Source organism: Antennarius striatus, chromosome 3 (assembly GCF_040054535.1).
Source record: "Antennarius striatus isolate MH-2024 chromosome 3, ASM4005453v1, whole genome shotgun sequence".
In the NCBI taxonomy this organism is placed as follows: Eukaryota; Metazoa; Chordata; class Actinopteri; order Lophiiformes; family Antennariidae; genus Antennarius; species Antennarius striatus.
In genome coordinates, this window is record NC_090778.1 from 22,937,836 (window position 1) to 22,951,365 (window position 13,530).

A 13,530-nucleotide genomic window follows, 5' to 3' on the forward strand; every position below is an offset into this window, starting at 1 on the left:
GGTGGAATTTGGTCAAGTAGTTTCCTGATCTAGATCTGATGGATGTGCAGCAGTTATATGTAGCCACATACACCTTTCTGTTCTGACACCTTTCTATTTGAATAGACTTAAACCTGTTTGTTCAGTAGCTCTCGGTTGGAATCGTACAACGCGGGACTATTTGCTTCCCACGTGAATTGATAAACCTTTGCCACTCATTGGGTCACCAGTGCCCTTCTTGTGATCACCTCTGGTAAGTGCCAACCTCTGTAAACTGAGAACTTCCAACAAGACCTGCAATTTTGGAAACTCTGTGACCCAGACAAACACTTCTGCTTGCCAATTGTGTCTGTTTCAAACACATCGACTTCACACGTACTGACAGCTGCTGCTGTAATGAGAAAATCAAACATTCGTGTCACCTGTCCTGTTCTGCAGACAGAGCAACAGTAAAAAAACAAACAAAACCCATTTGCTGACCTGCTTGATCTGAAAAGTGTGGTTCAGTGGAAGCATAAACTCCCTGCGAACCCAGAAATAGCAGATACATGTGTATGTCATTAGTCACAGCGTGGTGTTACTGCAGCACTCCGGAGCCTTGATTCACTAATTGTGCGCTCTATCCTTGTCATGTGATGCACAGACACACAACCCCTTCACCAGCAGTTGTTTCATATGATCAGTCTCTAAATGCAGATCGCCCACTCTGACTGCCTTCTGGCCCAGCACCAGCGTATGATTGACTAATGTTCTACATTAAGTTTAAATAAAGTCACTCAAAGTTGCTATATTTTCCCATCTAACCTTTTTTTCATGTCAGTGATCAGCTAATGGTTAGCCACCCATCTGGATTTTGGAAGACTGAGGTCAAAGTCCATCTTTATTTGTTTTTCTGTACTTGCCATATGTCCAAACTCCACTGCGCTCTCAGAGGAGCACACAGATGAACATATTTTGCCAATATTTTGTTCCAAGAAAATGAGAATTTTTGGAACGCAGATCAGTTTGTTCACATGCATATTCATATCTTAGTTACATTCAGGATTTAATGTCTGCAAAGCACAGTTAAAATCTGATCATTTATATTCCTGTGATCTCAACAATCTATATATGTTATCTGATCAGCTGCACAAAGGTAATCTTCTTTCCTAAACATCACAGTTTATTTTTTTATTACCACAGACGGACTCGTAATGCATTGTAATCAAATATTAATGTCATGCAAAAATGTACAAATTTCCACTTTGTGACCAATGTGTTAGGATAATGTATATAGGTTGGTCACACCTGACACAATGCATTTGAAACGATACAAAAAATAACATAAGATATACTTTATTGATCCCAAACTGGGAAATGTACATGTTGCAGCAGCATTAAGAGAAACAGAAACAGGGAGAATATACATAGAAAAAAATAAGGCATAAGGGGAAAGGGAATGATAATAATATTAAAAATATTAACAATAATAATAATAATACCCTAGCAAATATTATCAGAAAATACACCAAGGGAGCAGTAGGTAGGTCTAAAAGTGCCTGGGGACTAAATTGGGATTAAATACTGTATCTTAGCCAAAGACACGTCAGCATGTAAACTGGGAGACTGAATCACCAACCTTCTGATAAGCCACAGCCGTCTGATAGAATGGTACCCAAATGTAGATATGGTTCCCAAAGCGCAGAAAAATACATCTGAGGGGTTGTGAGATGATTAATTTTGTCGGAAATATTCAACTGTGCTACATACATTTGTCTTCATGTTTTTGACTTTTATCAAATGAAATACTGAACACAGTAGATGGCTACCAAAATTAAGATCAAAACCAGACTAATCATGTAATACATACATGATATGTCTGAGTAAAAAAAACATATTTGAACACCAGTTCACACATTTTTGCACACATTTGGTTTATTTGTTGTCATTTTGAAAAAAAAAAAAGTCATAAATATTGCAAAATGCACATAAGCAGTGACAGTTTTTCAGCAGCAGCACATGTGAAATCTGGTTGTAGCCACAGTCCAATGAGGATATGAAGATGTCAGTATCTTTATGACATAAAAGTGAATTTATCAAAATGTTGCATCCAAACAATTACACACGATATACATGACCTACCAAGGCTGTTTGCACACACCGTACTCACAGAACTGTCAACTGTAGGAAGAGCTTTCAGAGCTCCCTGCAACTGAGACAGAACAGTTGATCCAATACTAAAAACCTGTTTCTTAAACAGAATCTTCCACTTAGAAACCAATGCAAAATTCAATGTACAGATGTTACAGAGAACAGAAGCAGGTACCAAATCATACATCAGGACTCCATGACTCCAAAGCGGAAACTCCAAGGGAGTCTTCTTTTGGATTTGTTCACAGTAGCACCGAGACATTGGCTTTGAAAATGGCACGAGAGAAAGCAGAATATTAACAGTAAAACTAGGTTTTCCAGAGAAATCTTGATCTGCTGTTAAGTTCTGAGAAACTAAATGCTAACTCTCCTCTGGGAAATCCAGCTTGTACTTGCACGGCACTTCACAAGGATGCATTAGCAATATTCAACAGTTTAGACTCAAACCTTACCTCCCAATGTCCCTAAAGTGTCCTTGCTTACATACAGTACAAAATAGTGGATGAGTTTAAATTGCTTGTTTGATTGCAGTTTTTCCATGTCCACCACCATATGTCTAACACAACATAGGGCATTGTCTGTTGTACACTTAACATGGCTGGTTGGTATTATCACAACAGGGCTAAGGCACCTAAATGTCCCTCAGATAGAAGCAGGTCTGTTCAGTTCAGAGGAGCCACACGGCTCAGAAGAGAAAGCACCTATATTGTGTACAGATTGTTTTATCCCAGCTTGCACTGCTGTTGCATTATTTGATTGTCATTCCCAGACATTTCATTTCATTAAATACGGCTGAGGCGCACCGTTATTTATAATTCAGAACTTTGTGTCTCAGAATCCGTCTTTTATGGGAGATAGGTCTGACTAATCAGTAAACAACTCACAGAAGTCAAGCACAATGCTTTATTAGACTGAGAGAAAGACGAACGTAGGTGGTGGGTGGTGGGTTTTTGGGTTGGATTGGCTGGTTCTATTAAACCCCGGTTTGCACCAAACACAGTGAAGCTGCTGGTACACAGGGTAAAAATAAATATGATTTGAAGCTTCCTTTGAAAAAGAATACACAGGGAAAAAAAAGTTCCTTTTAAAAAATATCTCATGCTTCATCCTCTCACAAAGAGATAAAGATCAGAGAGTTGGACGGCATATAAAACCACTGTTAAATCTGTAAAAAACACAGTTAAGAAAAGTGGATTCGGTAAAAGCTATGGCTGTGCTGAGCCCTGATTTATTGTTCCGGGAATTGTGTGTGTGTGTGTGTGTGTGTGTGTGTTTGCCCAGTCTAACAGACATAAAAACAAAAACAACAAACACAATTAATTTCCTCTAGATACAGCCATCAGTCTTGGAATCCTTCCCTTATTGGCTCACGGTGAAGTCCCTGCAAACAACAGCGTCTGTTCAGTGCTGCTTGCATTAACACACGGGATCGGGATGGGAGGTGATAAAGAAGTGATGAAGGATGGTGTGTCGTAGTGGAGGGGTGGTGGGTGAGTCCTCTTACGACTGGGGGAGGTGCTGTCTGATAATCTCTTTGGACTGAGGGGGGATCCTGTCGGGGAAACGGACAGAAAACTCCACAATGAGGTCACCGCGGTGTGAGGGGTTCTTGGGGTAAGGCAGACCCTCCCCTCTGAGGCGCTTCGCCGTCCCAGGTTTGATGATGTCGTGACAGGGCAGCGAAATGATGCGGTTTTCTAGAGTGGGGATGCTAACTGTACAGCCACACAAAGCCTGGAGGAGAGAGGAGGAAAGGGTTAATATCTTTGGTTGGCATTAGAGGCTAAATCCATGAATAACTTCATGATTCAATGAACTAAAAAGCTGAGTTCAACTTTCCTGAGAACACCAGACTAACAACAATTCTTCCACACATTTTGTGTATGCGTGTGTATCTGTGTGTGTGTGTGTGTGTGTGTGTGTGTTCACCCTGTGTTTGTGTGCATGTGTGAGAGACAGTATACCTTCCAGGGAAATAGTTAGAGCATCTACCAGATCACCGTTGGGTCGACCAAACACCTCTTGGATCAGGAAAACATGACTTGGCAGTGGAAATGTTTTCTGGTGTGTGTGTGTATGTCTGTGTGTGTGTGTGGGTGTGTGTGTGTGTGTGTGTGTGTGTGTGTGTGTGTGTGTGTGTGTGTGTGTGTGTGTCTGTCGATGTTGGAGGGGCCACACATTGCACAGGGGACTAATTTTAGAAGCGGTCTCATAGCTGGGGCTAATGAAGTGAGGCAAGAATTGGCTGAGCTCGTAAATAGTTGGAGGGCTTGTCAGCTGGCCTGGCAGAAAGAAGAGCGAGAGAGAGAGAGAGAGAGCGCGTGCACAAAGACACACAGACACACACACACACACAAAGCTTCGACTGCTTATCACGATGCCTGGTGAATCCAGTCAGAGCGTAGTGAAAGCTAAGCTAAACATAGAAACCTGTGGTTATCACGACTTCACAGACTCTCCAATGAGCATCTTTTGCCAGATTTGCACTGAATAAACAGAATCAACTGTATCCACAAGTCTGTGAATGAATATGTTGGTGAATAAAAATATTTTTTTTATGAGAAGCTTTTCTAAGCAGAATGATTTGCTCCATAAAACAAGGCCAATGAATAAAGTCCCTGTGGAGACAGGAAGACGGCAAACCAACGTGAATGGTCTAAAATTAACTGGGATTGGGTTTGACAGGGAAGCAAGTGACAGAAACAATAAAAGGAAGGCAAATGAGGAAAAGTAATCATTAAAGCCATTTAAGGGACACTAAAAGTAGGGACTTTAAGTGTGATATTAGGGTGTCTTGGTTGTCAGATGGTTGGAACACCCTGTGATTACCAGGTCCCTGGTTTTGAGTTTAAATGATTTTGTCTCTTTTTTCTCTCCGCCATTGTCAAAACCTGAGCACTGTGAAACTGTGATGTTAAATCCTGTAACAGTTGTTTATTTTAGTATCACAGACATTATTTTCCTCACACCATATTATGTAAAACCATCCAATTCCTTGGTAGTGGAAACTTCATTATTTGCTATGGATGGACATACAGTAGTTCTGACCATTTACAGAAACACGAGACTTTCTATCTGTATTATGTCAGTTAGGCGTTGGTTAGTAGTTCCATGTCTCTAAAATCAACAGTCCAGGATTTTCAATTTACAGATTTCAAGCTTCAAGATGTGAATTATGATCCAGGGCTGGATACAACTGCACATCATGGAGGATCACACTTACTGGTCCCAGTCTGATTTTTGTTTTTATCTTGTTTGGTCTATTTAAATTACAAATAGCTTGATCTGAGAATGTTCAAGAGAGTGAAGAGGGTGATTCAGACTTTAACCTAGACCTACCTCAAAATTATATAGAAGATGCACAACATTTTATTCATTGACTTTGCCGATCAAGCACTGATCACATGATCTTTCTATGGTGCTTAAACTGCCACAATGACACTGTTGTTATTGGCATTTGTTGGAGTTTAAGTCGTTGGATCAACCATTTGATTTTAAATAATATTTGTGTGGTTCCAGGAAGAGGAAATGTGTAGAAGACTGTACAAGATGCCAAAATATGAATATTCTGAGGACCCATGCATTAACTTTATATAAATTAATTTCTCTTTTATCCTATGACAACCAACATTAAAAATTAAAATTTCCCCCCACATATTTTTTCAAAAACATACAGACTACTAACATCATTCATCTCAAGGAAAACCATCCCACCATAATGTAACAGTGATGGCACATGCTTGACCTCCGACCCTCGGTCCGTATCATTATGTTTCCAGTGTAGTAAGACTGCAGGAGGATTTTCTTGTCTCGTCTGGTGCTTTCAGGGACATTTGAAGTTCAGTCAGGCAGAACAGCTGCTTCAGAGGCAGACAGTTTTCCAGCCGTGACATCAGCCTCCTCTTATCCATCACATACACGACATTGGGAGGTGATTTAACCCTTGACCTGTGTCGGAGACAAGTGCTCATCCCCCATTACCATCAGTTCCATTCACTTATACACGTCATGCACACACACAGACATGTTGCCATGACGGCTGACGCACACGGCTTCCTGATCCCAGTGCCCACTGATTGCGTAATCCTTAACTGAGGTAACACTTCTCTGGAGATGCAAACACACACACACATACACGCACGCACGCATGCACGAACGCACGCACGCACGCACGCACACACACACACACACACACACACACACACACACACACACACACACACACACACACACACACACACTTGATTTTTCTATTACAAAGTCACATCCTGAGTTCTGCAAGTGTGTGTGTTTGGATGTGGGTTTTGCTGCTGAGCTGAATGCAGGGGTGACAGGAGCTTGAAATACACTTCCAGACACTGCGGAGGCATCATTAATGCCAGGAGGAGCCAGTCTAGATGCAGGGATAGGTTGTTTTCCAAGGAATCAACATGTTATATTTGTGCTGAGCTCTCTAACTGCTTGTGACGGCTGTCGCGGTGAAGCCGCTGCAAGGCTGGATGCTGCCTTTAGCAGAATCTTCTAGGAGTTTATAGTGCAATCAAATGAGTGGTTTGTGGCAGAAGGCATACTGAAATCATAATGTATTTCAATAATTGTACCCACTTCAGCCATGAATCTCCACTTAGCACTGAGTCACAGCCGTCCACTTGTTCTTGTACATGCTGTGATTTTGCGCCATTGGAAACAATCATCTTGTGTGCTAGATGCTAATATCTGGAGGTGCATTGCATACCATTAGTCACACGAGGCAGGTCGGTGTGCAGCGCGTCGCTGCTGCTGTGTCTTCACTGCAGCATCACATCGCTGGTGAAGCAGAGCTGAGTGCAACAGCGGAATATGAGCTCTTATTTGCTTTGGATACCAAATCATCTGACCCACTTCCCTAATATTCCCCAGATATCCCCCCCCCCACCCACATCATCACCCCCCCCCCCTTCTCTGCACCATACTTCAGTCCCTCATCTGGGTTCTGTTGGAGCAGATGATGTAACTGTGGGAGTTATGCAGTGTAAATGTAAGCATTTCTGCAGGTTTGTGCGACTCCCGGCGCCGGCTTTATGCAACTTGACGAATCCAGAGTGCTTTCATTATCAAGGTGGTCCTAATGGATGTGTTGCGTGCTGTCAGCCAGCGCTGCTTTTAGGAGAAAACGGTACAAAATTACCTTCGTTGGAGTACAAACAGACCCCCTTGACATGGAAGAGTCTTTGGGAACATCTACTATTAACCTGAGCATGCAGTGTTGAGCTGTGAGTGGCAGCTCTAATAGAAACATTAAGGCTGGTGTGATTCACAGACAAACAACAACACTGGGTTGTACTCTTTGCCCTCAGGAGAGCAACTAATTTTAAACGTCCTGCCAGTAACAGTAATGGCATCCTGGATTGCCACAACTATCACACCACATCTTCATGTTTTGCAATATAATTGAAGATGTTAGAGTGTGTAAGCATGCATGCATTGTTATGCCTGCGCCTAGCGAGGCTGCGTGTGTATTTATGTTCATTTATTCAGACAGCAGTGCAGAACAAGTGAGGACATTGGCTCCGTGCCGGTCACACAAGGACACCACATTCCTGCTACTTCTCTCGCTTTGCAGTAACTGTGCTGTCACACACACACATGTACCTCACACACATTAAACACACTAGGTAACCCTAACCTAACGCTCGTCACACATTTCCACCTCGTCCACTATTTCTCCATGTTAATGAATAAGAACGAGGTTTATCTGCTCATCTACATGCAGAACATGGCAGAGATAGAGGACTGGAGAAAGGCAAGACATAATAGAATAAGGTTAGGTAAAGTGGACAGACGTACCTCTCTCAGACTGATCTTGCAGTTATATACTATATTGGAACCGTCCCTCCTGAAGTGAGCGTGTCCTTTGTCTTTAAGCACAAAGGCGATGTCAGCTGGAATGTTCTCAGGGGTCTCATCCCCCTCCTTTGGAAAGGTGATCTTGGTTCCTTCCTTCCAGCCTTTCTTAATGATAATGTTGAGGATCTTGTCCTCTGTCCTCATGCTGCGCCCGTCCGGGTTCAGCCTCCGGCGGGTGATCTTCATGCGTTTAGTGCAGCCGTGGAAGATCTCTTCCAGCGAGACCTTCAACTCATGGACCACTGGAGGGTCTTGGTGTTTTCTCCCTGTTCCCAGGCGCTCCGAAGGCACACCCCTCCTCCTGCGGCCCTCCCCCGCGTGGCCATTGTTCATCCCCCCTGGAAAGCCAAATTGCCTCCCAAAATGAGTGAAGGGGTCGTCATCGTCCATGTCCACGTCCTGATCCGCGTCGTGGTCGTTGTGGAAGGAGAAACCGTTGGTGCGACCGTGACGATTGGAGCCGAAAAACATGTCGAAAGGATTGGAGCCACCGAAGAAGGAGGCAAAAGTGGCATGGGGGTCTCCATGGAAGGTGTAGTGGTACGTCGAGCTACCAGGAGCTCCTGAAGAGCTACTGCCTCCTGTCTTCAAACCTGAGGGAGACAAAAAGCAAGAAGAATGAGGGAACAGCTAAAAAAAACACTGATATGGAGTTAATGACTGGAAGCAGGACCCTGGTCAGAAAAGGTCATATGTCACAAAAAAAATAATGGAGACTGGAGACCATGTGGGTGGCAAATATCTCACAGCATCATTGATGGGGCATCTGTGGTGGAAGAATTAACCAATATCTCCGCACAGACCTCTTCAGTAGAGAATGAAGACTATACCGCCATCACTGCTGTTCATAACTCACACATAATTATCTTAAGCCATCTGTCTTTTGGGCAACAACACACACACACACACACACACACACACACACACACACACACACACACACACACACACACACACACACACACACACACACAAACAGTACACAGGCAGCAGACAAAAGCAATATAGGTTGTAAGTGTTGCTGACACTAAAAATAACAATCAGACACAAATTCCTCCACAATCACATAACTATAAAACTTAGAGGAAACACACTGTTATTACTTCAGCGGCTGAAGCCCACCAAAGTCCTCCACTGTGATATTAAATGTCTGTTCTGAGCTACTTCCTCCTCACCTTCCTCTCCCAGCTGATCATAGACGGCCCTCTTCTTGGGGTCGCTGAGAACCTCGTAGGCCTCTGCGATCTCCTTGAACTTCTCCTCTGCGTTGGCGTCCTTGTTCTTGTCGGGGTGGAAGCGAAGCGCCATGCGTCGGTAGGCCTTCTTGATCTCCTCCTCGTTGGAGCCCTTGGGGATGCCCAGGGTTTTGTAGTAGTCCTTCCCCATAGCGGCACACAGGCATACACTCTCTGGACCGGGAGCCTCCTCTTCAGCTCTGGCTGTGATTGATCACTGGTGAGATAGAACGCTATAATGTTTGTGCAGATTCTCACTCATCCTAATCAAGGCAATCCTAAGAATAGAAGACCGCTGAACTTCTTCAGTTAGAACCGAGAAAGTGTTTTGGATGAGATGAGATGTCCTCAAACTAAAAAAGAACTCCAACTGTATCCAAACTCTCAAGGTGACTGCTGGGAGTCTCATCATACTGCTTCCAGACGGACGGCGGCCAGAGCAGCAGACTACATGTGTCCTGGCTGCGGTACAGATTGCACTCTTACCCCCATGAAGCCGGTTTAATGATAGCTTGAACTAAAAAGACATAATAATAATTTCCCTAGCTGTTACTATGGATACATGGTAGCTGTGCTGCTGATGTAGAACACATAGGGATCCCCTTCATCTGCTCTATCAAAGGGCTTCTCCTTATCAGCTCAGCCAATAATGGCTTTCTAATGTTTTTCTAATGGGTTCGTTTATTTCAAACGCTCTTATTTTTAGATGTGATAAAACCGGTTGATCCTCCTGTCCGAACCAGAACCCACTTTCAACGACACCTCATGTCTGAACAATACATTGATCCTCTGCACAGCCATGCTGCCGTACATAGAGAGACCCGATGGTTATTGCAAGAATAATTCAATTTAATCCGTAATTTACACAAAAAATGACTACAAGAGCATCGATTGATAAATCCAAGACGTTTCCATTCTATCCGGTACAATGAGAATGAAGCGCCAGCCGCTGATGATGATGATGATGATGATGTCAAATCAAATGGAGAGAGAAAACCCTACCAGAACGCTCAGCAGTGCTCCAGGACTAGTCTACAGCAGCATGGTCCAGGTTCTGCCTCTGTGCCTCAGCCCCGGTATCTGCCTGCCTTCAGTGCGCCTCACCGCGGAGTCCTTATAAATTGACGTCAGGATACCGGGAGGATCGCATGTTCCGAAATAACCGGTGAGCGAACGCCGAGGCGCGTCTGACGTCTCAGTGGAAAACCTCGGGTAACTTCCATGCGCATCCCCCCCCCCGCTGCTAAACATGCGCGTAAAGACGGGCTGCTGACGGGATTTCTATACATAATACAGCTCAGAGAATGTCATATATATATATATATATATATATATATATATATATATATATATATATATATATATATATATATATATATATATAAACTCATGTGATAAAAGTCGTTATTGGCCAAAAAAACCCCGAATTATCTTCTTACCAAACCAACAGCTTTGTTGTGTTCGATGCCCAAATCAGATCGACCAGCAGCCACCGGAGCCTCCAGTGGGCTGTCGGTCCAGGAGAAAGTCAGCTGGACTGAAGGAATTAGAAATTCATTCTTTAATTAATTAATTAATTAATTAATTGATCTCTCTCGCCCTCTCTCTCTCTCTCTCTCTCTCTCTCTCTCTCTCGCTCTCTCTCTCTCTCTCTCTCTCTCTCTCTCTCTCTCTCTCTCTCTCTCTCTCTCTCTCTCTGTATGTGTGTGTCTGTGAGTCTGATCGTGTCGTGGTGCCTAGATTAAGTTGATAAAAACACTGCTGAGTCATGTGATGACTCCTTATACACACACACGCATTTTGTTCTATCCAGGATCTATTCTGTATCTATTCTGTCACATCCTACTTTCCCTATAATATTAACACTACCTAACATCTGACATGTCCCATCACTCCAAACTGAAACAATCCACGAAACTTCCCATCCTGCCTTAAATCCCAATCCAATCCGGCAGCTCATCCTTATTTCAAGTTCAACAAAATCAAACCAATAACTTCTCCAAATGTAAACTCTAAAATTAACCTTACAACTGACACACAAGGGGTCCTCCCACCCTGTGTGTCTTGAGTTTATGCATTCATTAAATACTGACGTGTTGAACCCTTATTTAACCAGCTTTTAGGCATCATCATCATCATCATCATCAAAGTTTAAGGTATATCGTCCTTTATTGGTGCAAGTAGAAATTAAAACTCAAAAACTGGCTGACAAGTAAGTCTTGAGATGTTCAACGCTGGGATTAACTGTTAATTTATCTTTGTCCTAATTTGGATTCAGACCAACACCTCAGTTTAAATGAAATCCCAGATTTATTGATCCCACCAAGCTTATCGAGATGAAGCTTTAACTTAAAATTCCCTCTCAGTGCAGGTTCTTATTCATAAATCATTGTGGGGATTTGCAGCAATCAAACATCCTTCTCTCCCCCGACATCTGATTGGTGTCTAGATGAGATCATCAAGTAGCACACAAAACTTTAAAAATTATATACTTATTCCAACACCACTGGAGTCAGTAACCATCAAGTGCATAGAAAAGTAGATTCAACAGGGGGGGAGGAGCCCCCGCTCTGCTTGGTTGATGTGAGAAATAGAGCGCGAGAGAAATAAAGAGTCATTTAAGATTGAGTCATCCCTCCCTACTGGACTGGTGAGGAGGTGAATGTAAAGTGGGTGTTCTAAGTGGAGGAGTCTGTCTGACACATGCATATATGTACAGTATGTATGTGTGTTTATATATATAAATATAAATATATATATATATATATGTATATATGCACAGAGATTCAACACAATGAAAACAGACCAAGAAGTTATTTTCAAGAACGCAGAACGACACTGTTGTGTGTACAGCTGAGTGTGTGTGTGTGTGTGTGTGTGTGTGTGTGTGTGTGTGTGTGTGTGTGTGTGTGTGTGTGTGTGTGTGTGTGTGTGTTGTTTGGCAGCAGGGAGGGACTTAAACCCAGTGCAGCTGTTCCAGAAGAACAACTGCTCAACAGTGGAGTGTCAGTCTGTTCTGCCACTGACAGACATTGGAACATGTTGAAACGACCTGCAGCGCACTGACAAAAGGATTTGCTAAAAATGGGCTCCCAAATCTGTTTGTGTCAAGTGAATATGTACGTTACACAATCAAGCCTTCTCACTTATTCCACCCTGTTTGTTCCACGTCTGCATCAAGAACCAATGATGATGACATTAGGAGCGGATCCACGTGCTGCTCTGATGCTGAGTGTGCACCGAAACAGTCTAGGAACAACTATTTCTGACCTCATGCTGGGTTTCCATAGTGACATTGAAAATTGCTAGACAGTGAGGTGTCTGCCAGGATGCTCTGTCTCAGCAATGGGTCCTCTGAGCACGTGAATGTCCTTATGAGTGTGTGAGAGAGCGAGGCAGTGTATAAGATGATGTACATATCCGAAAGCACATTCTTCACATTAAATCAGCTTCTTCAGCATTCTAACCATCAAACCTGAGAGACAAAGGGAGAACAGTAGGTCGGTTAGGTCGTACCAGACAAAAGTGTTGACAGAACACACTGGAGGCTGCTTAATGTAAAAAAATGAGGCAGCTGTGATTGTTTCTGATCAGCTCCCACCTCCTCTCACAGTTTCAGAACACCCCATCATTTCCATCTCGTTTCTCACTTCTACTCTTTCTGTAACCATAGAGACCACCATCGCCTGAAGAGAGGTTTCATCCCAGACAGACATAGTGGAGTCAAATAAGGACAGTGGATGAACACAAAACGTGTACAAAACCTAATGGCTAAATGCAAAGACTCCTTTTGTAAAAGCCTCTTTCGATCAGAGAGGTGATGCAAAAATCAAGCTATACTATCATGCTAGACTTTTTAAATTCCTTTTATCGTGTAGTAAAATGTGTTCTGCATTGTTTGCATCTCTTTGCCCACTGGCTCTACAGCTCAGTTTGTAAAACAGTGAATATGACCTGTACACGGAGCATAGTTTAGACTCCTTTCTCTCAGAGTACAACATATTGTCTCTGCCCACTGGGATGAATTGGTAAATACCAGCTGTGAGACATTCAGTTCCTTTTAGTGAACATGTTCTTTTGTGTTGCCTAGCTCTTTATTGTAGCTCCCTCCTCCAGTTGCAGAAGAAACTCATTCTTGATTACTGACTCACGGAGAAGCGTTTGACATTTATAGTCAACGCATAACACAAGCAATATCTTCAGGGTGCACAATGACCAGAGCATAGAGGGAGACGTGGTGAAATGAACATGTTAGTGAACTGTGATGCTCAGTGAAGTCTGGAAGTCTAATGATCTGAAT

General features: G+C 43.0%; 1 protein-coding gene across 1 annotated transcript; it reads right to left on the reverse strand.

Moving 5' to 3' along the window:
• Nucleotides 1-1,871: 1,871 nt before the first annotated feature.
• On the reverse strand, nucleotides 1,872-10,351 carry dnajb5 (DnaJ heat shock protein family (Hsp40) member B5). The gene is made up of 4 exons (XM_068311134.1): nucleotides 10,233-10,351; nucleotides 9,171-9,447; nucleotides 7,936-8,588; nucleotides 1,872-3,843 (listed from the first exon to the last, which is right to left on the reverse strand). Exons 2-4 carry the CDS (start codon nucleotides 9,379-9,381, stop codon nucleotides 3,610-3,612), a joined length of 1,098 nt encoding a protein of 365 aa, XP_068167235.1. The 5' UTR covers nucleotides 9,382-9,447; nucleotides 10,233-10,351; the 3' UTR covers nucleotides 1,872-3,609.
• Nucleotides 10,352-13,530: the final 3,179 nt, after the last annotated feature.

Coding starts and splice junctions, on each gene's coding strand:
- dnajb5 (XM_068311134.1), bottom strand. CDS start 9,381: ATGGGGAAGGACTACTACAAAACCCTGGGCATCCCCAAGGGCTCCAAC. Junction 8,589..9,170: donor TGATCAGCTGGGAGAGGAAG/GTGAGGAGGAAG, acceptor TGTCTCCCTCAG/GTTTGAAGACAGGAGGCAGT. Junction 3,844..7,935: donor GCAAGATCAGTCTGAGAGAG/GTACGTCTGTCC, acceptor TCTCTCCTCCAG/GCTTTGTGTGGCTGTACAGT.